This window comes from Kogia breviceps, chromosome 14 (assembly GCF_026419965.1).
Source record: "Kogia breviceps isolate mKogBre1 chromosome 14, mKogBre1 haplotype 1, whole genome shotgun sequence".
In the NCBI taxonomy this organism is placed as follows: Eukaryota; Metazoa; Chordata; class Mammalia; order Artiodactyla; family Physeteridae; genus Kogia; species Kogia breviceps.
The window spans coordinates 55,133,786-55,160,426 of record NC_081323.1 but is presented as its reverse complement, the minus strand read 5'-3'; the positions used below and the strand labels follow the sequence as shown (position 1 = coordinate 55,160,426).

General features: G+C 49.3%; 2 protein-coding genes across 15 annotated transcripts in view; both read right to left on the bottom strand.

Annotated features, from left to right (window-relative positions):
- Window positions 1–3,676, bottom strand: part of FLYWCH1 (FLYWCH-type zinc finger 1) — a 28,883-nt gene extending 25,207 nt beyond the window's left edge. For 2 of the 6 annotated variants that reach the window (XM_067013979.1, XM_067013983.1), the window contains exons 1-2: window positions 3,454–3,602; window positions 961–1,075 (exon numbers count right to left, since the gene is read on the bottom strand). The gene's annotated coding sequence lies outside the window, so the exon portion shown is untranslated. Of the gene's footprint in view, window positions 1–960; window positions 1,076–3,453 lie in introns of all 6 variants that reach the window. The other 4 variants (XM_067013977.1, XM_067013981.1, XM_067013978.1 and 1 more) reach the window with 4 other exon arrangements.
- An 8,413-nt stretch (window positions 3,677–12,089) lies between these two features.
- Window positions 12,090–19,827, bottom strand: FLYWCH2 (FLYWCH family member 2). 9 transcript variants are annotated; one of them, XM_067014044.1, is made up of 5 exons: window positions 18,554–18,779; window positions 17,465–17,534; window positions 14,780–14,987; window positions 13,573–14,004; window positions 12,090–12,391 (listed from the first exon to the last, which is right to left on the bottom strand). In XM_067014044.1, exons 4-5 carry the CDS (start codon window positions 13,901–13,903, stop codon window positions 12,288–12,290), a joined length of 435 nt encoding a protein of 144 aa, XP_066870145.1. In that variant the 5' UTR covers window positions 13,904–14,004; window positions 14,780–14,987; window positions 17,465–17,534; window positions 18,554–18,779; the 3' UTR covers window positions 12,090–12,287. The 9 variants fall into 9 exon arrangements, with proteins under 9 accessions (XP_066870145.1, XP_066870147.1, XP_066870151.1 ...); XM_067014046.1 differs by lacking the exons at window positions 17,465–17,534; window positions 18,554–18,779 and adding an exon at window positions 19,540–19,827; XM_067014050.1 differs by lacking the exons at window positions 17,465–17,534; window positions 18,554–18,779 and adding an exon at window positions 19,681–19,782 and having other exon boundaries at window positions 14,780–14,881.
- Window positions 19,828–26,641: the final 6,814 nt, after the last annotated feature.

Genomic DNA, 26,641 nt, shown 5'->3' with positions numbered 1-26,641 from the left:
ATGAGGCCATAGGGAAAATTTGTGCTTCAGTGGAGAACTGGGTTTTGTCTAGAATACAGCCTTTGAGGTTATACGATTCTAGCCTGTTGTTGCCTTTGAGCTACTTCTGCAACTCTGCCCAGATAATGGAACAAGGTAAAATAATTCTATTCCGTAGACAAGTTCTCTCTTTCTTGCCATGTAAATAAATACAGATAAGTAACTTCTCCAGTTTTGCCTCCATTTGCACATTCATGTCAATATTCCTAATCTACAGTCTTCCAGAATCTTTTTTTGGATTCTCCTGAAAACTGGTTGTAAGATCTTACTAGTTCCTTGATTGATGAGTTAAGTAAAAGCTTGCACACATGTTCATTTAGTATCTGTATGAAAGAGTTTTATTTTCTTTGTTTTGGTCTAAGCCTCTGCTTTTCAAATCTCCCTGGTCGTTGGTCTTATAATCTTTGGGTTCCAGGCAGCAATTTAAAAAATTACATAGGAAATAACCAATCTGCATTGTGTGTAACAAAAGTGAGCATTATTTTATGAAACTTCTATTTGCAATACATTTATATATTTGTTCTAGATGGATTTAAATATATTTTTAAATTTTTGGATGATCATTGTTTTGAGGCAAATACTTGGGCCCTAATGTGTTTTTTCATAATATTCCATTTTTACTCAGTAAAGATTTATTGAGTTGGCTAGAATATTTTTAAGTCAGGAAGATGTAAATGGAAAGTAGGAGAGCCACACAGTTTGCAGTTGGTCACTCTCTTATGCTGTTTCCCCTCCCCCAAAATTGAGGTACAGAGCAATCTGAGTGCAATACTCAGACTGCCTGCTCTAATAAACCCAACACCCAAGACACACACAATATTACAAACTGTTAGGTGCCTCTCAGACACCAGTGGGTCCAAGCCCTAAGATCCTGAAAGGCAGAGCCTCGCTCAGCAGCTGATGGCGTATCAACAGAATTACCTTCATACACAAGAGTGAGAACCACCATCACTGTCCGCCAACACCCGTCGTTAGTACTGACTTGCTGGGTGGGAGACCTGGGGCAAATCCCATCACTTCTCTGGGCTGATTTCATCTGTGAAACAGGAAAAGTGGCAAATGAGACACTGTATGTGAAATTCTTCCATAAACTTTGAATCATCATGTAAGAACAAGGAGTACTTTGTCCAGGCCCAGCAGAGGTTCTGAATAGTGGAAGGGGGAGGAGCGAATATCCTGATGTTTGAAAAATCTCCTGGATGATTCCAAAAGCTGCCCCACCCCCCCACCCCCAGCAAGCTATGAAAATTAGAGGTGCGCACTGATTGGCTCATGGACCCTCCTACCATTATGTGCAAAGCCTCTGAGTGCGCATACAGGCATTAGTCCTGGGAGAGGTGAAGGTGGCAGTGATCTCCCTAAAGATTAAGAATTCTATTCCAGGGACTTTCCTGGTGGCGCAGTGGTTAGGAATCCGCCTGCCAGTGCAGGGGGCAGGGTTTGAGCCCTGGTCCAGGAAGAGCCCACATGCCGTGGAGCAACTAAGCCCGTGTGCTACAACTACTGAGCCTGCGCTCTAGAGCACGCAAGCCACAACTACTGAACCCCCGTGCCTAGAGCCGTGCTCCAAAACAAGAGAAGCCACTGCAATGGGAAGCCCGCGCACCGCAACAAAGAGTAGCCCCCCACTCACCGCAATTAGAGAAAGCCCGCCCACAGCAATGAAGACCCAAGGCAGCCAAAAATAAATAAATAAATAAAATAAAATAATAATTCTATTCCAAAGCAGGGTTTCTCAACCTCGGCACCACTGACATTTTGCACCAGATAATTCTTTGTTGTGGGGGGTTGTCCAGTGAAATGAAGGATGTTTAGCAGCATCCCTGGCCTCTGCCTGCGAGATGCCAGTAGCAGCCACCAAATCCTGACAACCAACATTGCTGCATGTCCCTTGAGAACCACTGCTGCAAAGCAACTTAGAGGCAGAGGACACAGAAAGGGAGATTCCAGCTAATAGTACTCCCAGCCCCAGATCCCCCAACCCCCCTAGAGCACAATCGTGGCTATTTCCACGCCTCCCATATCAGGCATAATTCGTCCTCACATCTGTGGGCACCTGGTCACACCATCTTCCACGCCTTCCCACCCCACATTACCTCAGGGCTTCGATACCCACCACCTCCTAAATGGCTTTTCTGCCCGGCATCCGGCTGTTCCGATTCTCCCTACGCAGCGCTGAGTTCCTAAAGCTGAAACATTTCCCTCTCCAATAAAAGTAGTGTCCGTCTCCGTTATAAACGCTCTATAATCTAGCCTCCACATACGAACTCTTCCCCAAGTCTGACTAGGAGCTTTTGGGAAGAGGAACAAGGTAAACCTGCCTGAATCACACCAAGTCCTGGAGATGATTTTGGCCCCGAAAAGCATTAATGTCAAAATAATAAAAATATACCCTTTCTTTGGAATTGACGTTTACACGTGATTATCTGTTATTGGACCTCTGCATCCTCCAAAGGCAAGGGGTAACGGAAGTAAAAGACTGGTCGTTAAAGCAAGGGCTTCAAACTGTGGTCAGGGGCTTCCCTGGTGGCGCAGTGGTTGAGAGTCCGCCTGCCGATGCAGGGGATACGGGTTCGTGTCCCGGTCTGGGAGGATCCCACGTGCCGCGGAGCGGCTGGGCCCGTGAGCCATGGCCCCTGAGCCTGTGCGTCCGGAGCCTGTGCTCCGCAACGGGAGAGGCCACAACAGTGAGAGGCCCGCGTACCAAAAAAAAAACAAAAACAAAAAACTGTGGTCAGACTCATTAGGTCCTGAAATCAGTTTAATGGGTTAGCAACAGACTTTTGGAATGGAAAGAAAAGAATAGACTAGAATAGGACAGGACAGGATAGGATAGGTTGGAATTAGAACCCACGTAGAGTAGATCTGGCTGCGTCATGTGAGGTTGGGGTAAAAATCTCCCTTTAAACTTATCGCTCAGTAATCTGCATCTACAGGCGTGTAAAATATATTTCTCATTGTAGGTTGAGTCAAAAAAGTTTGAAAGCCCCAACAGGTAATCTACATATTCAGCAGTGGAAGCAGGTGTAACAACAGCAAAAAGTGCAAGGTCACTGGGACCTCCAGAAGCACAAAGACTGGATGGGGATGGGGTGAATGCCAGGGCGGGGGCAGCACTGGGTGGGGCGGACACGGTCAAGGAAAGGCAAACCCATGTGGGGCTCTCTGACTTGGGGTGTCAGGGCTCAGTCCCGGGGTCGGGTGGGTGGAGGAGGTGAGGAGGAGCGAGGAGAAAGGAGGCTGCGAATTGCAGGTGAAGGACAAGGAGGCGGCCTGAGCGCCGGGACGCAGAGTCCAGGGACACCCCCCTCCTCAGCATCAGCAGTCCTGGGGACCCCCGGGAGAGCCCGGCTGGGGGCGTGGCCACGCCAAGTGACCCGAGACCCTCCCTGACCCGCTGGGGCCCGTCCTCACCGGGCACCGGCCGGGCGGCGACGGCAGCGGGGCCCTGCCTCTCCGGAGACCGAGCCGCGGCGGGTCCTCTGGCCTCGGGCCGCCGCAGCCACAGGCGCCGACCTCGCGGCCCAGGCCCCTCCGGCCACCGCAACCTGATGCCCACTCCCCGCCCCCACCTGCCCTCTCGGGAGCGAGCCCCGTGCCGCGCGCGCCGCCCCGCTGGCCGTAGGGAGCGCGCCCCGCCCCGCTGGGGAGCCGGCCTCTAGGAGCGCACTAGAGGGTTCCTAGCAAGCATGCGCAGCGGGGCCGCGGGGAGCCCATTCTTTGGGCAAACCCCACTTCTCCGGGTCTTCCGTGAGCGGTGCCTAGCTGGCGGCCGGACCAATCGGCGCTGGGAGGCGGGGCCAGGGCTGGCGAAAGAGGCGGGGCAAGTCTAGGATTGGGCGGCGGTAGCCGTTCACCGAGCTTTGATCTGACCTGAGGCCTCGACGGCGGGTGGCCTCCGGGCGGTGGACCCTCAGAGAAGAGAGTTGGGGGGCTTGAGACCCCCAGACCTGATCCCGGATTTGACTCTGAGCTCCCTGAGAGGAAGCGGTCATTTAAAAATTTTTTAATTTTATTTATTTTTTATATAGCAGGTTCTTATTAGTTATCTATTTTATACATATTAGTGTATGTATGTCAATCCCAATCTCCCAATTCATCCCACCACCACCACCACCCCACCCCTCTGCCACTTTCCCCCCTTGGTGTCCATACGTTTGTTCTCTACATCTGTGTCTCTATTTCTGCCGGGCAAACCGTTTCATCTGTGCCATTTTTCTAGGTTCCACGTATATGCGTTAATATACGATATTTGTTTTTCTCTTTCTGACTTACTACGGAAGTGGTCATTTAAATGCATCATTAGGCCCGTCACTTTCGTTAGCCAGCGGAAGGAAATTTCCTATGGACTTCATAGAAACTTTAAAATGACCTACCCCAAAGCTGAGTCAATTTGATTCAAACTAAATAATGATAATAACAGATTATAACTGAGTAAAATAAGCCATGATCGATAGTAATGTACATAAGTAAATGGGGAGATGGGAAAGCTCTTACCGTAGAATACCAACTAATAAATGCAGAAGGAAGGACGCGGAAAATCACCCTTTGGCGACCATCGTGTAATAATTGATTTGGGCAAAAATTATCAATGGCCGCTAAGACCAGAAGGTGAAAGTTTAACACGGAAATAGTATTTACATATTCCCAAAGTACATATTTCCGCACAATACATTTATTAATTACAAGAGGAAAAATATGAATTTTACAGTAGACAAATGGTCCTCAAAATGTAGTCTGGGGTTCCCGGAAGTCCCTGTGGGTTATTCCAAAGGTTACATGACGTGTAACAGGTTGAATGCCAAAGCACAGATGAGAACCTGTAGTCCTCCATTAAGCCTACATTAAAGAGATTTGCAACAACAACAACAAAAAATGTAGAACAACGCCATTCTTATAAAATTTCTTTGTTTTGGAAAACATAGTGATTTTCATAAAAATATGTTATGCTGACACATAAAGGGTTTATTATTTTATCTTTTGGTAACAGATTTATTGGATATAACTCACATACCATACAGTTCACCCATTTAAAGTGTACCAATTGAATGATTTTTAATAGATTCACAGAGATGTGGACATCACCACACTCAGTTTTAGAACAATTTCATCACGCCAAAAGAAACCTTTAGTGATCACCCCCAAGTCCCCCATCCTCTCATGCTAAGCAACTATTAATCTTTCTGTCTCTATAGATTTGCATATTCTGGACATTTCATTTAAGTGGAATCATACAATCATATATTTTCTGTGTCTGGCTTCTTTCACTTAGCATAGTGCTTTCAGAGTCCATCCATGTTGTAGCATGCCAGTAGTATTTCATTCTTTTTATCATCAAATAGTATTGCACTGTATGGATATACCCCAATTTGTTTATCTATTCATCTGTTAACTGACGTTTGCATTGTTTCCACTTTTTGGGTACTATGACTAATGCTTCTGTGAACATTATGTGCAAATTTGTGTGGACAGATGTTTTCAATTCTTTTGGGTATACACCTGGGATTGGATTTGCTGGGTCGATGTTTAACCATTTGAGGAATTGCTAGATTGTTTTCCACAGGGTCTGCTCCATTTTACATTCCCACTAGCAGTGTGTGAGGGTTCCAACTTCTCCACATTCCTGTCAACAGTTGTTATTATCTGTCTTTCTGATTATAACCATGCTAATGGATATGAAGTGGCATTTCATTGTGGTTTTAATTTGCATTTCCCTGATAGCTAATGATGTTGAACCTCTTCTCAAGTGCTTATTTGACATTTGCATATCTTCTTTGGAGAAATGTCTATTCAGATCCTTTGCCCATTTTTAAATTGAGTTGTCATTTTATTATTAAGCCTAAAAATTCTTTATATTTATATTCTAGATACACGTCCGTTGTCAGGTATATGATTTACAAAAACTTTCTCCCATTCTGTGGGTTGTCTTTTCACTTTATTGCTCCCAGTTAAGATGGTGTCCTTTGAAGCACAAAAGTTCTTAATTTTGATGATGTCCAATTTATCTGTTTTTTCTTTTGTTGCTTGTGCTTTTGATGTCACATCTAAGAAATCACTGCCTAATCCAAGTTCACAAAGATTTACCTGTATGTATTCTAAAAAGTTTTATAGTTTAGTCTTACATTTGGGACTTAGAGCCATTTTGAGTTGTGTTTTGTTTTGTTTTTGTTTTTGTTTTTTTATGGGCAAAGTAGGGCTCTGATTTCTGGGATTTCATTCTTTTGCATATGAATATCTGAGTTGTGCCATTTGTTGAAAAGACTGTTCTTTCCTCTCTGTGATTATTTTGGCTCCCCTGTTGAAAAACAACCATAAATGTGAGGGTTTATTTCTGGACTCTCAATTCTATTCATGGGTCTGTGTTTATTTTGTGCCAGCACCACACTAACTCAATTACTGTTGCTTTGCGGTAAGTTATGAAATCAGAGAGTGTGAATTCTCCAACTTCGTTCTTTCCCTTTCGTTTTGGGTCCCTTGAGTTTCCAGTTGTCATCTTTCTTGTCAATCTTTTTGAAAATGAATCTCTCTTTTAAATTTTACATCATTGCAAACACACTCCATGGCAATTATTTTCAAGTATTCCTGCTTTTTCCAACTGTATATTGTAAAACTCCCCCCCCAATATTATAACCCTATTTACATATGGCTGGCTACATAGTTTAGTTATTTTCCTATTAGACACTAGTTTCTCTTTTTTTATAGACAAGTGTATTTTATAAGATGCCCAGATCTCATTTTTTTCCATCACAATACATCATATAAATTCAGGGGAAACACTTAAACGTTTTTCAGATCACATGATCTGATATAGAATTTCTAACCAGAAGAATCCTCCAACTCAATTTGAAGAAAAAAATGTTTTAAAGCATTTTAAGAATTAATTAATTTAGTTTTGGCTGCGTTGGGTTTTCGTTGCTGCGTGAGGGCTTCCTCTAGTTGTGGCGAGCGGGGGCCACGCTTCATTGTGGTGTGCGGGCTTCTCATCGTGGTGGCTTCTCTTGTTGCGGAACACGGGCTCTAGGCGCGCGGGCTTCAGTAGTTGCGGCACGCGGGCTCAGCAGTTGTGGATACGTTTCTAAATTTCATTATTGCTGCTGTGGCTGGCTTCATTCCTAACTTTTGGGGAACCTGGGTGAAAAATATATGGGAATGCTTTGTACACTTGCAGTTTTTCTGTAGGTGTGAAATTATGTCAAAATAAAACGTCAGACAAAAAAAAAAAAAAAACCTGCCGCTTTGAGGAGATTCCGTGCGGGGAAAGCATCTTTTTCTGTACTGGTCCAACCCTTGCCCATCTATCCAGCCCTCGCCCATCGGTCCAGCCCCCACTCAGAGCGCACAATCACTGCACACTTATTCTCTGATCACCCTGCGCGGTGGGGACCGGGATTGCTCTGGCGCGGGGAGCTGCGGGGCCTGGGGGCTGCTTTCCTGGACACTTGGCGGGTGGCGACCGGAGCGGCCCAGCATCCTCCGAGCGGCACCCGCCCTGCCTCTCGCCTGCCCAGGCGCGACGACTCCCCTGCCTCCCCTCCTGCAGGGCGCCCCGAACCCTCCGCTCACCGCGACCCTCCGCAGCCCCGCGGACTCCGCCCTCCGCCCGCCCCCCGTTGCCCAGCCGGAGCCCCCAGTCTCCCAGTTGGCAGAGTGAAGACGATGCTCCTCTCTAGAAAACGCCACTACCCTGACACCCCTCCCCTCCGCCTTCCTCCTCTCGCTCTAAAGCTGCTGCTGGAAATCCCCGCCGCCCCCCCTGCCCCTGGGCTCCAGGCATGTGCAGGTCCAGGTCCCACAGGGCCCTCCTGCCCTGGTCCCCCGCCCGCTCCGCATTTCCACATTCTCCGCATCCTCCTTCGAATCCCCTCCTTCCCGCGTTCTCCCGCCCCCTTTCCCATCCCTGTTTTCAGTCCTCCGTCTCCCACTGCCTCATCCTCCGCGCCTTCCTCTCTCACCTACGTTCCGCCCAACTCCGACTGCGCGCTCTGGGTCCCCGCACCGCTGCCCCTGCCTGGGCTCCGAGTGTCCTACCCCATCCGCACCCTGCGCCTCTCCGCCCGCTCCCCTGCCAGGTCTCCACCCTGGGCACCTTAGGGGCCCAAGTCCACAAAGACCCCTGCCGTGGTGGCGTTGAGCTTACGTTATGGGGGGTGGGTTGGGGAGAAGCAATAGATAATAATAAACAATGAGTCACATGGTCTCTTAGAAGAGGTACTTGCTGTGGGGCAATCAGACAGGGAGGAGGAGGGGCTGCGACTTGTATTGGGAGTGTCTGTTTGAGGATGACGGAGAATACGGATCTCACCCGCATTCTTCGGATAGCCGGACATCTGCCGGATTGTCACTGAGGAATCCTTCCTGGCCCCTTCAGAAGGCAAGTTAGAGCCGGTGCCCGGGCCTCAAAGGGCCTGGGTGGGCGTCCGGAATCTGCTGGGCCTGACGGCTTCCGCGCGCGCCTCCTCCCGGCCTCCAGGAGAATCAGCCACACTGAGCCTGGAGCGGGGGGCGGGGGGTGGGGTGGGGGCGTGCCTGGACCAGCTCTCCAAGCTAACCAAGGAAAATGCAACCCCCAGGAAAAAACACGCAGAGGTTGTGCACACAAGATGAAGCGGGGGGCGTTATCAATATTTTCTTCTTAATGATATTACCGGATGTTGGCAAGGATGCCTGAGAGCCGGGTATTCACGGGCCCCAGGTGGAATGATAGTGGCTGTGTCCACCCCGTGTGCAGGAATCTCACCCAAGGCTTTTGAAAGGATTGTTACCAACCTGGAAACAACTGGGATACGTCCAACAATCAGGACTGGTTGGATAAATGATCACCCACCCCTGTAGTGGTACGTTGTAAAATGGACGCTGGAGAGACATTTGTAATATATTAAGAAAAAATAGGGAATTCCCTGGTGGTCCAGTGGTTAGGACTCCGTGCTTTCACTGCCGGGGTCCGGGTTCGATCCCTGGTCGGGAACTAAAATCTTGCAAGCCACACAGTGCGGCAAAAAAAAAAAAAGGCACTTTATCACCCCAATTTTCTGAATATAAAAAATATTTATCATAGACTTATCTCTAGATGGTGGAATTACTGTAGATTTTGTAATGTTTTTTCATAATCAGTATTTTCTGTTTATTTTCATGACCATGAATTACCTTTTTATTTTTTTAGCTTGAAGGAAAGACCAATGCAAGATTTTTTTTTTTTTTTTTTTTTGCTGTACTCGGGCCTCTCACTGTTGTGGCCTCTCCCGTTGAGGATCACAGGCTCGGCACGCGCAGGCTCAGCGGCCATGGTTCATGGCGCTAGCCGCTCCGCGGCATGTGGGATCTTCCCCGACCGGGGCACGAACCTGTTTCCCCTGCATCGGCAGGCAGACTCTCAACCACTGCGCCACCAGGGAAGCCCGCGAGATATTTTTAAAAAGTAAGTGTAGGGACTTCCCTGGTGGCGTAGTGGATAAGACTCTGTGCTCCCAACGCAGGGAGCCCAGGTTCTATCCCTGGTTGGGGAACTAGATCCCACATTCATGCCACAACTAAGGAGCCCATGTACCGCCACTAAGACGCAGTGCAGCCAAATAAATAAATATTTTAAAAATAAATGTACAGTAGTCATCCTATTTACTTTTTATCCCCATCATAATTAATGCCCCCACCCACCCACTCATTGAGACTCGGAACTGGTATCAATCTGCCACTTCTGAGGGTTTTCTGCTCCATTGACACTGGTGGGAAACACTCTTGACCGACAGGAACACACCCGTCCACCAGGATGCCAACTGTGTGAACTGGAAGGGCCACTTGCCCCCAGCTCCCTTCTCCCCTTGGATTCTCCTCCTGGTGGGTGGCACTGTCATCCCGGGCTGGGCAGGCCAATCTTCCCTCAAACCCTGTCTCCCGAAAGAGACCACTGATCACTGAGCCCTTCTCCGTCCCCTTCTAGCATCTCCCATCTCCCCTCCCTTTTCTCTCCCCTGGGCTGTGGTGGTGCCCTCACTGGCCTCTCCGCTCCCACTTGGAACCCCCTCCAGTCTGTTCTCCTCAGGGCACCAGGGGAGTTTTGTAAAATGACACTGACCACATTCCGCCTCTGTATAAATCCGTCCCAACCTCCTACGACCCGTGATGAGCCTGGAACCCACCTGTGGCCTCAAGGCCCAGGGCCAGTAGGCTCTGTCAACCATTCCTGCTTCGTGGCCTTCCTGTCCTACTCCGTCTGGGCTCGCTCCTCCTAAGCCCACCCTCTTCACCTTTCAGCTCCCTCCACGGGGCTTCCTCAGGCCCCTGTCATATGCTGAGGAGCTCCTGGTCCTCTCCTGGGCAGCCCTTAGCCCCAGATTTCATGGACTCATCAGCAGGAAGTCCTGTGTCTCCTGTCTACCTCTGGGAGGCTGGGGCTGTGACCTGTTTACCACTAGGTCCTGTGTACCCTGCTCTGGGCAGACATTAAGGCCCTCAAGAAGTGAAGGGGCAAGAAAGCGGCAGGACTGGGAGGGAGAGGGAGGGTGAATCTAGGTGAGGGATACGTGGTGCTCCCTGCATGTTCCTTCAACTTTTATGGGAGTTCAAAATGTTTCAAAATTTAAAAAATAAGAAAATCTTAACACCTCCGGATCCAGTGTATGAGCTCCCTGCCTGGCTTGGCAGTGGCTTCCCACCTTCCTGGCAGATGACAGGCACCATAGGCCGCTTGAGCCCCCGGAGGGAGGTGCACCCTTCCTGTGACCCCACCCAGCCTCCGGGGTCCACCTCGTCAACCAGGCCCCCTCACTGGGGACCCGAGTGCCACCCCCGCCCCAGGCTCCCATGGCAGCTGCAGAAGGGGTCGATGGTGCCACAGCAAAATGCAGGGGAGTGGATGCCCGCAGTGACCCTGCCCAGGCCAGGACTGCCTGGAGTCCTGAGTGGCAGGGGTCGAGGTTGGCAGGCTCCTCTCCCCACCTCCTCTTCTCCATGCCTCCTCCACCACCAAATGTTAAACCAGAGCAAGCCCTCAGGCGGTCTCCTCAACTGACAAAACCAGCCCTCCAGGATGACTCAGAGCCTCAGGAAAGGAGAATCTTGTGGGGGGTGGGAATCTATTTAAATATAGAATTCAGACAAAAGAACTTTTCAAGTTATGGTTACAGAATATAATTGTTACAGACAACCATGCTGTAAAAATAACAGCAAAATGGAGAGTCGGGCGCTGCAGATGTGCTGCGTAACTCACTTTTCCCAAGAGGGAGTCAACAGATACTGATTAAATTTGGAAAATGTTTGAAAACATAAGTCCTCTAAACTCTACTTTTAAAAAATAATCCATTTCCTTTTGCCCAAAGGCAGTTTTCAAATGATGAGGACCACGTGGGCTGAAGCAACTCGAGGCTGATGCCTTTTCTCAGGGGACCCCAACTTATGGTTGTAGGAGGGGAACAGTGTTTCTTCACCTTTTCCTCCAGCAGGGCAGCACCCAGGGGACCTGAGGAGGGGCTCAGTCTCCAAGGAATCTCCCTCAGCCCCCAAACCACCCAAAAGGAACACGGCAGGGGCACAATACACTTCTGTCAGGCGTGCCCCCTCACACCGCAGGCTCACCTCCTCAGCAGAACCTTGGGCTGCCATGGACATCAGGGCCCCTGTGCACAGGGGCTGTCAGTCCTGTGTGGCTCCCTGGAGGATGTGGCCTTTGTGAGGGTCCAGCAGGAAGAAGCAGGCTGAGGCCTCCTGGGAACTGGCCCTGTTAGGAGAGCCAGGGAGGGGCAGGATCTGCTTCCCAGGGGTTCAGGGCGGGACACCAAAGGCAGCAGAAAGTGGAAACCTCAGAGACTCCACCTAGTTTCTGAGTCAGTGGTCGGGTTTTCCAGGCTGAGGAGGCCCAGGGTGTGAGGCCCTGGGAGATGGAGGCCACTGGAGAGCCCTCCTGGGCCTGAGAGATGGCCCAGGCCAGGAAGCCCTGGAGCAGGGCCAGGTAAGGGCTGGTGGGGGTTGGGAGGCCCAGGAGCAGGGGTGTGGGGGTTGGAGCTGGGACATCAAAGGACCCAGAATCATGGAATTTTAAAAACCTATCCATGGTGGGATCTAGTGTACAGCTTCTTTTATTCTCGTTTAATTTTTTTTCTGCTTACAAAAGTAAATTATGCTTGATCAGAAAAAGATTACAATGTCAAAAGTGAAAATCAGTCAGCGGCTGGGCCCCAGGCAGAAGCCCAGTGGAACGTGTAGAAGTTGCAGCCAAGTTCACTGACCCAGCCAGGATGCACCTTTGGTTGTCAGGGCTACGGGTCCTCCCTGGACACGATGGGGCCCATGGTGGACTCCTCCCCATCCACCAAGGGACTGGGGGCAGGCTGTCCTGCCAACCTTCCGTCTTCTTTTCCGTCTGGAAGATAAAGGGGTGGGTCAGGCTGTTGTAAAGGAAAAGCGGGAAGGGGTGGGGGGCAAACCTGGGGGTCCCAGCTGCCAGAGCAGGGGCGGGGATTGCTGACTCCAGAGACATGCTCCCAAAGGCCACTGGCCCAGGGACACAGAGGCTGTTTCCAGGAAACTTTGGTCCAAATCTGGGCTGAGCATCAGGAAGCTACTGCTCCCTCCCCGCTGCCTGGCCCATGATGGGGCAGGAGGTGGGGAGGGATGTGGACAGGTCTGGAGGTAAAGACGGAGGGGCAGGTTGAGAGGTGTTGACTGCCCATGAGCACCTGCCCAGGGGAGCCCATGGGGCCAAGCTGCAGCCCTTGTTCCGCTCTTCATCTCTCCATCTGAGGAAGAGTGACTTTGTCCTGATTCTCACAAAGGTGCCATATGGGGTGGGGTCCATATGGCCCCAGAGCCCGCCTGATCTGAGAAGTGAGCAGAGGTCTCAGTTGGGGTAAAATGGCCTGTCCAACCCAGCTCAGCTGGAAGAATGGGCTCTGAGCCAGAGGGGGGCCCCCCATCCTTTGCAGTGAGCTAGCTGGTGGCCTCAGGGTGGTGACTTGGCCCTTCTGAGCCCTGCCTCCACACAGGTCATGAGGACAGAGCCCTCTCTGCACTGGGCAGAGGCAGGTGGACATGAGGAGGCACTTGGAGCAGAACAGGCCGGTGGAAGGGCTCAAGGGTGAGCCAGGCCCACTTCAGAGGGGCCTCCAGGCTCCGGGGTCCCTGACTCCAGCAGGCGATGGAGGCTGAGGGGTCCCTCGGGTCCCCTGAGAACTCTAGGTTTGTGTCTAGGGATGCCCCCATCTCATGAAAAACACATAAGAGTAGACACAGAGAGAAATAGGCCCAGGAACAGACATACAAGAACCCACACAAACTTACTCTCCTGGGCAAATACACACATAGGGAGACAGAACCTTAGAGAAACACACACACACACACACACACACACACACACGGAGGCCTATAGACACGCAGAGATTCACACTGAGATAATGTAGACAGATGCACGCAGAAATGTTCAGAGCACACACATACTCCCCTGAGCCAGCCGAGCCTGCTGCCCCCTTTGGCTGCCCAGATGACAAGGGACTTCGGCCCCAGGAAGGTCTTGCTCCCGCCCTGCTCGCTGGGCTGGGGCCTCACCTGTGTCCAGCTTGCCGCGTTTTTGCTCAGGCTCCTGGGGGGCAGCCTCGATGGCCCGCTGAGCCTCGGGATGGATCTTGAGGAGGGCTTTGGCAAGGGTGGCAGGGCCGGGCACCCCCAGGGACATGATGCAGTGCACTCCTTTGCGCTTGGCCCCCGCCACTTTGGCACTGTCCTTGGAGGCCGTCAGCAGCACCAGTTTGGAGAACTTCCTGGGCTTCCTGGGGGCTGCGGGGACGACATCTGTGCCCGGCTCAGGGGACTCAGGGGAGGGCTCCTGGCCGGCCTTCACGCTCTCGCCCTCCTGCTCACTGGGCTCGGGCAGGGGCATTCCGGGACCGATGGCCTGGCCTCCAGGCCACACTCAGGCCCCAGCAGATGGATTTTTCCTCCACCTCTCTGGAAGGAACCCAGCAGTTCAAGGGCTCCGTCCTAAGGCAGGAGGCAAAATCCCATTAGTGGAGATGCCCTTGGACCTGGGTTCAGGAAGAATCTGGGCTGGAGGTTGGGGCAGATGGGGCTGCCTCGGTGCCCCCGGGGAAGGACCTGAATGGAGCCAGAGAACGCTGGCCTGGTGCTTCTGCTCTCTTGGTAGCCTTGGGTTCGTCACCTCCCCCAGCCAAACCTCACTTTCCCATCTACAAAATGTGCCCAAAACAGGGCTCTCAAGGGGCTACTGGGCTGACCAAGGTGCTGACAGCTGTGAGTTACTAGGAATCCAGGCCCACAGGTGCTGAGCACGGGGTGAAGTGCTTCCACAGGTTTTTCCATTTAACCTTCAGCCCCATGTTATGAAAATTGATCTTTCTCATTGACCCAGGTTACAGATGAGGACACTGAGGCATGCAGCCATGAAGGCAGAGCTGGGAGTCCAGTCGAGGTGGGTGCAGAGCCTGCCCCGCACAGCACCTGGGGTACCTCATCCAGGATAACAGGAACTGGTCTTCCTGAGCACCAGGTGTTGGGGAAAAGCACTTTGGGGACGTGAGTTCAGGTCACCAACCCTCCCAGAATGCCTGGTGCCCTTCACCCTGACACTGTGTCACTGGGAGCATGGGCTGGGCCCCTGCTGGCACTCTGCAGACCCCAAAGGAGGAGCCTGGCCCTGGGAGGAGGTACTCTCTGGATTCACAACTAGATCCATCCCCCATCCCAGGCGAGAGGCCCCAGGGCACCCAATGCTAGGGGATCCTACAAAGGCAGTGACCTTGTGTCTGAGCTGGTGCTGGCTCTGCCTCAGCTGAGTGGGGACAGGGCTGTGGAGGTGTCCAGAGAATCCGTGGTCACTGAGGGCTCCTTGGCTTCTGGTCTGGAGAAGCAGAAAGGATGGATGACAGGGAATTCCCTGGTGGTCCAATGGAAGACTCTGTGTACTTTTACTGCCGGGGGCCTGGGTTCAACGCCTGGTCAGGGAACTAAGATCCCACAAGCCACATGGCATGGCCAAAAAAAAAAAAAAAGAAAAGAAAAAAAATGGATGACAGCGGCAGTGCTGGCCTGGAGACCGGGGCTCTGGGGCATCAGTGTGGTCTAGCTGTTTTGTCTGTTGGGGGTGATTGGGTGGTGGGCAGATGGCGGGGTCGTTCTCAGTTTCCAGTTTAGCCCAGAAACAAGATTGCCACCTTGGCAGACATCTCACCCTCCAACCAGGACTCAGACAGCACCAAGGCCCGTACACTCTTACTTGCCCCCCTAGACCTGTTTCTCCAACCTGGCTTTCAGTTGTGTTTCTCTGGGCCCCTCCAATGCACATGGCTTGAGGTGTCCATGCCCCGTACCCCAAAGTCTTCAAAGACCCCTTCATCCATGAGAGGAGCCTGAGGTGCAAGGCCAGTGCATGCTTGGGGTGCCTTGTGCCCTGCAAGCTCCCCTTCTCAGTCAACTAGACATGAAAGCAGAGACCTGACAACTAGACACCAAAGCAGAGACCTCCCAACTGCGACAGAGGAGGACCCCCACCTCCAGGGGGTGTAGCCTCAGGTAAATGCTTCCTGGTAGCAAGTCACCTGACCACAGGCACCCCTGGGATTGATGTTTCATTATCCATCCTGTCCCTGGTCCAGTCCCTGGATAAGCCAACCCCTACTCCTCCCATGTAGTCCTTCCCAGCTCTGCCCACCCTGCCCCACAGGGCAGGCAACACAGTGGTACCTGGGACCTGGGGGGACATGGGGCCCAGCAGAAAAGACACTGCCTCCCCCCCCCCCACCCCAGAGAACCACTCTGGGCAGGAAAGGGTTATGGTGGGAAGCCCCACCCACAGGACCCTGCCCCCACACTCTGATTGGCCTGGTGCACAACCCTGGCCAGCAGCCCACACCTCTGTGGTCCAGGGATGAAACTCCAGGTGGTCGGATCCCTTTCTCACATCATATACAAATAATTAACTCTAAATGACCATAGACTTAATTATGAGAGCCAGTGATAAAACTCTTAGAAAAGAGTAAATCTTCCTGACCTTGGATTAGGCAAAGCTTTCTTCAGTATGACACTAAAAGTACAGGTAACCAGGGCTTCCCTGGTGGTGCAGTGGTTGAGAGTCCGCCTGCTGATGCAGGAGACACGGGTTCGAGCACCGGTCCGGGAAGATCCCACATGCCGCGGAGCGGCTGGGCCCGTGAGCCATGGCCTCTGAGCCCGCGCGTCCGGAGCCTGTGCTCCGCAATGGGAGAGACCACCCGCATACCGCAAAAAAACCACAAAAAACAAAAAAACCAGACTTCTTTCTCAGTGGGTCTGGACAGGGACCTGAGAATCTATCTATCTATCTATCTATATATTTTTAAACCAGTACCCTATTTGATTCTGCTACTTTGTGAAAAATGGATGATGCCATGGGCCCTCTGTTTAAGAAGTTTCTAATTTCTAGTTTATAGCTGAACTGTTTTTCCACCACTCCATGTACAGGGGTGGACAGTCCCTCAGGATGGATCAGTCTCTTTTCTGGATTCATCCCTAACCTTCTAGCAATTTATTTTTGAGATGTGAATGGAAGAGTTGACAGGCAGATATTTTACGCCTAAAGCATCTATTTTGAAAATTAAATTTTTACTCAGTAAAAGTTCATTGAATTAACAGAAGTTTTAGAAGTGAAGCAGAAATGAATTAAAAAGATCAAAAGGCTTAATAGTTTACCTTACTTCACTCACTTTACACCCTCCATCTGCATCCCCAGTTGGATGGTTTGATTGCTATGGGTCTCCAGTCACCCATTTATCCTAACCAGCTGTCATGATATTGTAAGATGGCTCAGTGTAAACCCCAAACCACACAATGTTAAGAACTGGCAGGAGCCTCTTAGACACCTTGGGAGGCAGAATAATGTCTCCCCACTGCCCATCGCCAAAGCTGTCTAGGTCAGCTGTCTAGCTGATCCCTGGAACCTGTAAATATGTTACCTTACATGGCAAAGGGGGAATTAAGTTTGCGGATGGCATGAAGGTTACTAGACTAGGAGATTATCTTGGATTGTCCAGGTGGTTCCATCACAATCACAAGGGTCCTAAAAGCAGGAAACGCAGGTAGAAGGGTCAGAAAAAGCGGTGTGATAATGGAGGCAGGGTCAGAGAGAGGAGAGATTCGATGTTGCTGGCATTGAAGGTGGAGGGACGGGGATATGAGCCAAGGAATGCTGGAGGCCTCTAGAAAAGACAAAGAAACAGACTGTCTCTCCTATAGTCCCCTGGAAGGGTTACAGCCCTGCCCACACCTTGATTTTAACCCACTGAGGCCCATGTCAGACCTCTGACCTCCAGCACTGCATGACTATTACAAAGTTGTGTTGTTTTAATCCACTAAATTTGTGGTAATTTGTTATGGCAGCAGTAGGAAACTAATACGAGGTCCAATCCCTTGATGGGGAGGTTCTGAAAGTCAGGATCATGGGAATTACCTGGTGGTCCAGTGGTTAGAACTCCCCGCTCTCACTGCTGAGGGCATGGGTTCAATCCCTGATCGGGGAACTAAAATCCCACAAATGGCGTGGCCAAAAAAAAAAAAAAGAAAGCCAAGATCATTGCCTGGCAGCTGATGATGGATTAACAGAATTACCATTACCTTCATATGTATGGGAGAGAAATACCATCAATGTCCACCAACACCTACATCCTCAGCTAAGAGGCCAACCCCTTACACTCTCTGGGCTGGTTTCACCTATGTAATGGGAGTAGTGGTGAGCTTTGCAGGGGCTCTTAAGAGCAGGCAGGCCGGCAGGCAGGCAAGGGTGAAGTCTTCAAGTTACCAGTGATACTGACAGATGCCCCTTCTATAATCTGTCCCATGTGGTTCTTGGAGGGCTGCTGGTGGGATGATGGACCCACTTAGATAAGCAGGTACACATCCTTACAGGGAGATTTTCAAAACAGCAGTAAGACCCAGAATGGGTCAAGAACTGCTACTCTATAGTGTGCAGGGAACAGCTTCCCCAAAGTGGGAATTTCATGTAATGGCACCTCCTTTCCCCTAATCACCATGGCTTGGAATCTTAGTTACTTTTACTCCTCCTTACCCACTGTAATTTGTCCTTAGACCTGTCTATGCTGCGCCCAAATGGCCCCTGCTCCCCGCCTCTCTCCTCTCTCATCATTACCGCCACCTCCTAAGCCTCCGGAGTGCCTCCCCTGCCCCAACATCTCAGACCTCCAATTGCCATCCCTGCGAGCATCTCTAGAGCCACAAGGATGGGACGGGACTGGGGATGGACTGGCGAGGGCAGTACTGGGCGGGGCGGACACGGTCAAGGAAAGGCAAACCAATGTGGGGCTCCCTGACTTGGGGTGTGAGGGCTCAGTCCTGGGGTCGGGTGGGTTGGGGGAAGGACGAGCGAGAAGAGCTGAATCGCTGGTGAAGGACAAGGAGGCTGCCTGAGCGCCGGGATTCAGAGCTGGGGGGCACCCCCCAGCATCAGCAAGCCCTTGGGGATCCCCAGAGGAGCCCGGCAGGGACCCGAGACCCTCCCCGATCCGCTGGGGCCCGTCCTCACCGGGCACCGGCCGGGCGGCGACGGCAGCGGGGCCCTCCCTCTCCGGAGACCGAGCTGCGGCAGGTCCCTCAGCCTCCGTGCCTGGGGCCCCCGTCTGGGTTCGGGCAGTCACCTCAAGCTGGGGTCACGGAGCGAGCATGCGCAGCAGGGCTTGTGGGGGGCCCATTCCTTGGGCTAACTCGATTTCTCCGGGTCTTCCCCTCGCGGGGCAGAACTGGCGGCCTGACCAATCCCGCGCGGGGGCGGAGCCAGGGCTCGCGAGGGGGCAGGACCATGCCGTTATTGGGCGGTGGCCCCCGGGGGGCGGAGTGTCAGCCTCCTAGTGGCCAGACTTCGAGTCTTGGGCGGGGCTCTCCCAGGACAAGGGAGGGTGGGTTTAACTGAGACCACCCGACCTTCCCCAGTGTTTGACCTCGGTTCCACGCAGAGGAAGTCACAGCATTTGTTTAAAGGCCTCGATCGTCTCCGTCGTTCTCCTGAGCGAGCAGAGAATTTCCAGTATGCTCATCAAAGCTACTGATTCCGCTCCGCCCAGCATCCCTGAGGGTGCAGCATTTTTGCCATTGGTCTCTCCCCGACCCTCGGTCCAGCCCTCGCCATTGATCCCTCCCTCGTTATTGGTGCTCCCCCACCTCCCCCGCCACAGGTCCAGCCCTCGTCCATCATCCCGGCCTTCGCCCATCGGTCCAGCCCTCACTCACAGCACACAGTCACTGCACACTGATTCTCTGACCACCCTGGGCGGTGGAGACCGGGACTGCTCCCGCACGGGGAGCTGCGGGGCCTGGGGGCTGCTTTCCTGGACACTTGGCGGGTGGCGATCAGAGTGGCCCAGCATCCTCCGAGCTGACACCCGCCCTGCCTCTCACCCGCCTCCCCTCCTGCACAGAGCCCCGGGCCCTCCACTCACTGCGACCCTCCGCAGCCCTCCGCCCGCCCCACTTTGCCGCGCTAGAGCCCCCAGTTTTCTAGCTGCGCGTCCTCACGTTGACAGAGTGAAGACGCTGCTGCTCTCCAGAAAACGCCACTCTCCGGACACCCCTCTTCTTCTCCTCCTTTCTCTTGCTCTAAAGCTGCTCCTGGGCTCCCAGCAGGTGCAGGTCCAGGTGCCATAAGGCCTGCCTGACCTGGACTTCAGGCATTTCCCACGTTCTCCGCATCTTCTGCATCCGTCGTGTCCTCCCGTTCTCCCGCGTTCTCCTGTATCCTCTTCCTCAAGTCCAAATATCAGCAGAACCTGTAACTACCTCTGCAAAGGCTCCCAGCTCCCTCCTCCCCCGTCTCACCCCTCCACCACCGCCCTGGCTCTGCAGATCCCTGATCACCACCCTCGGTTCAGCAGCCACGGCTTCCACCGACCTCCAATCCTTTCTCCAGGGGCCAGGTCATTTCCTGGGTATTCTTCAGGGTCATTCAAAGGCCTTCATGAATTTATTTGCCATTATCTATTAATAATCCACTGACTACTGGTTGTTTCTAATTTTATTACGTTATAAATATCTTTGTATCTAAATTTCTGACATCTGATTATCCCCTTTCTTGAAATTTCAAAAAATAGTCAAAGAAGACAAATGTCTTAAGAGCTTTTTATTTTATTTTTGATAAGTTTTAAAAAAATTCATTTCTTTTAATTTATTCATTTTTGTCTGCATTGGGTCTTCGTTGCTGCGCGCGGGCTTTCTCTAGTTGTTGCGAGCGGGGGCTACTCTTGGTTGTGGTGCACAGGCTTCTCATTGCGGTGCCTTCTCCTGTTGCAGAGCATGGGCTCTAGGCACGTGGGCTTCAGTAGTTGTGGCACAAGGGCTCAGTAGTTGTGGCTCGCAAGCTCTAGAGCACAGGCACAGTAGTTGTGGCACACGGGCTTAGTTGCGGCATATGGGATCTTCCCAGACCAGGGATCAAACCCTTGTCCCCTGCATTGGCAGGCGGATTCTTAACCACTGTGCCACCAGGGAAGTTCATAAGAGCTTTTTAAACATGTTGACAGATTGTACCCAAGGAACTGCACAAACTTGGAGTCAGATGCCTGTGTTCAAATCCCAGCTCTGGCTTTAGCTAGCTGTGGGACAAGCAATTGCTTCCCCTGTCTCTCAGTTTTCTCATCTGATAAATGGGTATAATAACATCACCCACCTCATGGAGTCATTGTGAGAATTCACAGAGTATTATCCTGTGGGTCGTGGGTTCTAACATTTATATTCTGTAGTCCAGCGGTTCTCAGGCTTTTTGGTCTCAGAACCCCTTTAAAGAGTGATTACACTCTTTAAATTATTGAGCAGCTTGAAGAGCTTTTGGTTATGTAGGTTACATCTGTAAATATTTACAATATCAGAAATTTAACCTGAAATTTTAAAATAGCAATAATAAATTCACTGCATAACTGTATCTTCAAACCAAAAATGAGTGAGAAGAGTGGCAATGTTCTACATTAAAAAAAAAAATTTGTTTGGGGACTTCCCTGGTGGTCCAGTGGTTAAGACTCCTCACTTCCACCGCAGGGGATACGGGTTCGATCCCTGTTCGCGGAACTAAGATCCCGCGAGGCATGGCTAAAAAAAGGAAAAAAAATCTAATATCACGTTTGAGAAAAGACAGCTGGGTTCTCATATCTGTGTCTGCCTTCACTCTATTGGGATATGCTGATTTGGTTGAAGTACGTGAAGAAAATTTAGCTTCACACATAAAAAACTGGAAAAAGAAGGAATATTTTAATAGCCTTTTCAGATAATTGTAGATATTCTTCTTTGATACTACACCAACACTCAAAACATGGTAGTTTTTTGAAGGTTAGCTGCAACCTGGAATCTGAGATGATATCAGTGAGCTTTTTGTGTTCTATTACATTAAAATCCATTGATCTGTCTTGCACTTTGAAAGGCTCTTTTACCCTCGTGTGATTTCATAAATCATGTGTTGGTCTTTTCGAAAATATTTGTTCATTGACTTATATAGATCTTGCAAATGTTGACACATCTTATTATACAATATAAATAAAATGCATAACGTTCATTAATACTGCCAGCAATCTCAACACAAAAGTCTGGCAATATTGGGAAGCTGTGAAGCTAAAGATGGCATACAAGTTTTCCAAAATTGTACTTTTTGCCAGAAGGCTTAGAATTTTATCATTGGCAACAAATTCTGTCAGTTTGGTGTCACTGCCTTGATTCACACTAACAGTCACCATTGCTTTTGCATCATCAGTGCAAAGTCATCACAGTGAAAAAGGCAAACATTGTCTCAGTATTACTATGAAAATAATCATGGACCTTCTGAAAAGGCTTTGGGAACCCGCAGGGGCCACCAGAACACACCTTGAGGACAGCTGCACTTTCATTTTTCTATTAGCTTGTTCATCTTTTTCTTACTGATTTAAGAAACACTTTTATTGAACTCAGATGTTCAATAAATGTTCCACGTGTGATGGAAATATTTTATTATTTGCATTTGGTGGGGGAGGAGGTTGGGAAAATAGGGGTATAATAGGTGTGTGTGTTTACACATCTGAATATTTGTTTGTTTGTTTATTTATTTTTTGGCAGCACCTTGCAGCTTGTGGGATCTTAGTTTTCCGACCAGGGATTGAACCTGGGTCCTTGGTAGTGAAAGCACAGAGTCCTAACCACTGGACTACCAGGGAATTCCCTACACAGCTGCATCTAGTGGTCTTTTCCAATTTGAGTTTCTCTGTTTTTAAAAATTATCCTAAGCAAGTTCTTCCCATACTTACTTGAATAAATACTGGATAGTTTCTGTATTAGTTTGTCAGAGATGCTGAACAAGGTATCACAAACTGAGTGGCTAAAACAACAGAAAATTATTTTCTGGTAGTTCTGGAAGCCAGAAGTTTGAGATCAAGTTGTGGATTGGGTAGGCTCCTTCAGAGGGCTGGGAGGGAGAATCTGTTCCAGGCCTCTCTCCTTGGCTTCTAGATGCATTACCCTGATCTCTGCTTTGTCTGCACACAGTGTTCTCCCCGTGTGCATTTCCATGTTCAGATTTCTTCTTTTTAAAAGGACACCTGTCGTTTGGGTTGTGTCCACCCTAATGACTTCACCTAACTCAATCATGTGCGAAGACCCTGTTTCTAAACAAGGTCACATTCACAGGCACTGGGGATTAGGACTTAAACTTCTTTGGGTCGGGGGGTGGGGTGGGGTGGGGACATAATTCAACTCATAGCATTTGCTTTTACTTTTTTCTAAAGGTTTGATAATTTCTCTCTTTCTGCTTGATTCTCTCACGTTTTGGAATTTATTTATATTTTTATATATATTATCAAATCGTTTCAAAATACTGATACTGCTTAGGGACTTGTCTCTAATTTTAATTGATTGAAAATTAAGTTTCTCATTGCCCCCCAAACCAGGGATCAAACCTGTGCCCCCTGCAGTGGAAGGTGGAAGCATGGAGTCTTAACCACTGCACTGCCAGGGAAGTCCCCTGGAATTTATTTATTCAACAAATGTGTGTTCAATATCTACTATTTACTCGGCACTGTGAACTTGGGAACCTCAGTGAACAAAGTAAAGATCCTGCTCTCCAGGAACCATATTGTAGGGGCAATGGAGGAGACATAATAAAATAGATATAATAAGTGATCAAGTTATGTAGTTTGTTTAAAGTTATATACCTTGCTATATATCAATAGTTTGTGCTATTTGAGGGAATATTTTGGATTATGGAAATGTTCCATTTCTCGATTGGGGCAGTGGTTTTATTTGTATATGGCAAATGTACATTTCCAAAGGGAAATTTTTATCCTATGTCAACTGTATATCAAGAAAATTGATTTTGTAAAAAGCGTTGTGAAAGGAAGAAAAGAAAGAAGGAAGAAAGGAAGGGAGGGAGGGAGGAAGGAAGGAAGGAAGGAAGGAAGGAAAGGAGATCGAAAGGGGGCCTGCAATTAGTATTGCGATTTATGTTGGAATTCGGGGTGGAGGAAGGATGTCACCCGCATTCTTCGGATAGCAGGCCATCTGCCGGGTCATCGCTGAGGAATCCTTCCTGGCCCAAACGCCACCCTCCCCACCACCCCCGCAGAAGGCAAGTTAGAGCCGATGCCCAGGTCTCAAAGGGCCTGGGTGGGCTTCGGGGGTCCACTGGGCCCGACGGCGTCCGCGCGCGCCCCCTCCCGGCCGGCGGGAGCATCAGCCATACGTTGTCCGCGGCGGGAAACGTGGGTGAGATCGTCGTAATCCGCTCTCCACGTTGACTGAGGAAAAGCACAGAGGTCGTGTGCACAGAGCCAAGGGGAGTTTTGTCTGGTCTCCCCTCCCCCACCCCCCGTTACCGAATAACTAGAAGACCTCCTGTTTATCCTTCTGACATAGTTGTTTCATTGCAATTTCGCTCCTTGGCCTATCCTGATGCAACACGGATTTAACCTCAAGGCTTTTTGAATTATTCATAACAGTGAAACAAATATGACGTGACTTGGATGTCCATCTAATGATGACTGGATAAATAAATGTGGGCTATCCCTGCAATGCAATATTGTTCAGCCATAATAAGAGACAAAATACAGATATCTGCTACACCGTGAAGGAACCTGGGAGACCATACTCTGGTGAAAGAAGCCAGACACAAAAGGACAAATACTGCAAGATTCCATTCATGTGAAATGCCCAGGAAAGGCAAATCTATAGAGACAAAGTAGATTAGTGATTGCTGGGGGCTGGGAGATTTGGGGGGAAATGGGGAGTGACTGCTAACAGGGGACTGGGTTTCTTTTGGGGTAATGACAATGTTCTGTGATTAGATAATGATGATGGTTGCACAGCGTTGTAAATATACTAAAAGCCACAAAATTGTACACTCTAAAATGGTGAATATAGGGAGTTCCCTGGTCGTCTAGTGGTTAGGATTCAGGGCTTTCACTGCCGAGGGCCCATGTTCAGTCCCTGGCTGGGGAATTAAGACCCCACAAACCATGCGGCCAAAACAAACAAACAAACAAAGATAAAAAGTGAAGGATCAAGAAGTGGCATATAGGGGCTTCACTGGTGGCACAGTGGTTAAGAATCTGCCTGCAAATGTAGGGGACATGGGTTCAAGCCCTGGTCCTGGAAGATCCCACATGCGTGCCTAGAGCCCGTGCTCCACAAGAAAAGCCACCGCAATGAGAAGCCCACGCACTGCAACGAAAGCCCAACGCAACCAAAAATAAATAAATAATTTTTTTTTTAAAGTGGCAAATATATTAAAACTGCTCCCTCAAGAATGGTTTGTATAGCCATAATTTCAGTTACTTTATATAATTTCACTTTATTTTTTAAGATTTTTAAAACATCTTTATTGGAGTATAATTGCTTTACAATGGTGTGTTAGTTTCTGCTTTATAACAAAGTGAATCAGCTATACATATACATATATCCCCATATCTCCTCCCTCTTGCATCTCCCTCCCACTCTCCCTATCCTATCCTATAATTTAATTTTAAATACCAAAAAGTGAAACTAAAATATCTTTTGTTCCTTGATTCTAAGCATACATTTTCTGTCTATTTTCATAACCTCTTTCACATTAAAATCATTGTTTAAACAGTACTTGCAAAGATCACTGATATATTTTTTACTGATCCTGCCCTCATCGGCGTTAGTGGATACTGGCTTCACTGTCTGTACATTTTTTCAATCAGATGGTGTAAGTGTTGAAGTGGCCTTTACATAGGTGAGGAAGGGATGTGTACTCCAGCGAGTGTACCATTGGAATCAAATTACAAATGTGCCCTATGCTTAGGAGCATGTATCCACAGGAGATGGTGGTTCTCATTTCTAACGTATTCAGTTTCAGTTTCAATCCTGGGATAAATATATCTTGAAACTTTATCTCTTTTTTTTAGTAGCTTGAAAATTAAAATTTTTTAAAAATTAATTTATTTATTTTTGGCTGCTTTGGGACTGTGTTGGGTCTTCATTGCTGCGCGCGGGATTTTCTGTAGTTGTGGCAAGCAGGAGCTGCTCTTCGTTGCGGTGCGTGGGCTTCTCATTGCAGTGGCTTCTCTTGTGGAACATGGGCTCCAGCCTCACGGGCTTCAGTAGTTGTGGCACATGGGCTTAGCTGCTCCATGGCATGTGGGATCTTCCTGGACCAGGGATCGAACCTGTGTCCCCTGCATTGGCAGGATGATTCTTAACCACTGGGACACCAGGGAAGTCCCTCCATGGTTCATATTTTTAAAATAAAGTAGAACTAATGAAAATTTGGATCATACATACAATTTAAATTACTAATGGCTGTACAAATTTCTAGATGTTTGTCACTGATTGGAGGAGGCTAAGGAGACATGACAGATAAATACATTTGGGATCCTGGATTGTTAGATCCTGGATCTGAGAAGGACATTAGTGGAAAATCTGGTGAAATTTGAGGGGTTTAGTTAATGGGATTGTATCAATGTTCTTTTCTATGGTTGATTACTATGGTTATGGTAAGATGGTAACATTAGGGAAACCTGGGTGGAGGATATATGGGAAAACTCTATACTTGTTTTTCAGCTTTTCTCTAAATATAAGATTATTTCGAAAGACAAAGTTTTAAATATTCTAGTTTGTGGTTAGAGAAATGTGTCTTCTCCACACTTCATTGTAGAAATATACACATTTATTATATGATCTCACTTGTGTATAAAAAATTGTACAATTGTGTCCCCCAAAAGATGCATTCAAGTCTTAACCCCCAGTAATTGTGAATGTGACCTTATTTGGAAATACGGTCTTTGCAGACGTAATAAGTTAAGGATATCAAGCGGAAATCGTCATGGATTTAGGGTGGGCTCTAAATCCAATGACTGGTGTCTTTCTAAGAGCAAAGAAAGGGGATGGGGAGACAGACACACAGAGGCACAGGCAAGAAGGCCATGTGAAGATGGAGGCAGAGATTGGAGTGACGTATCCATAAACCAAGGAATGCTGGACCCACCAGAAGCTGGAAGAGGCAGGGAAGGATCCTCCCCTAGAACCTTCAGAGGGAGTGACAACCAGATTTTGGACTTCTGAGCTTCAGAACTGAGAGAGAATAAAATTCTGTTGTTTTAAGACACACAGTTCATTGGCTGGAGCGGCGGCTGCGCGGGTCGCGATGCTG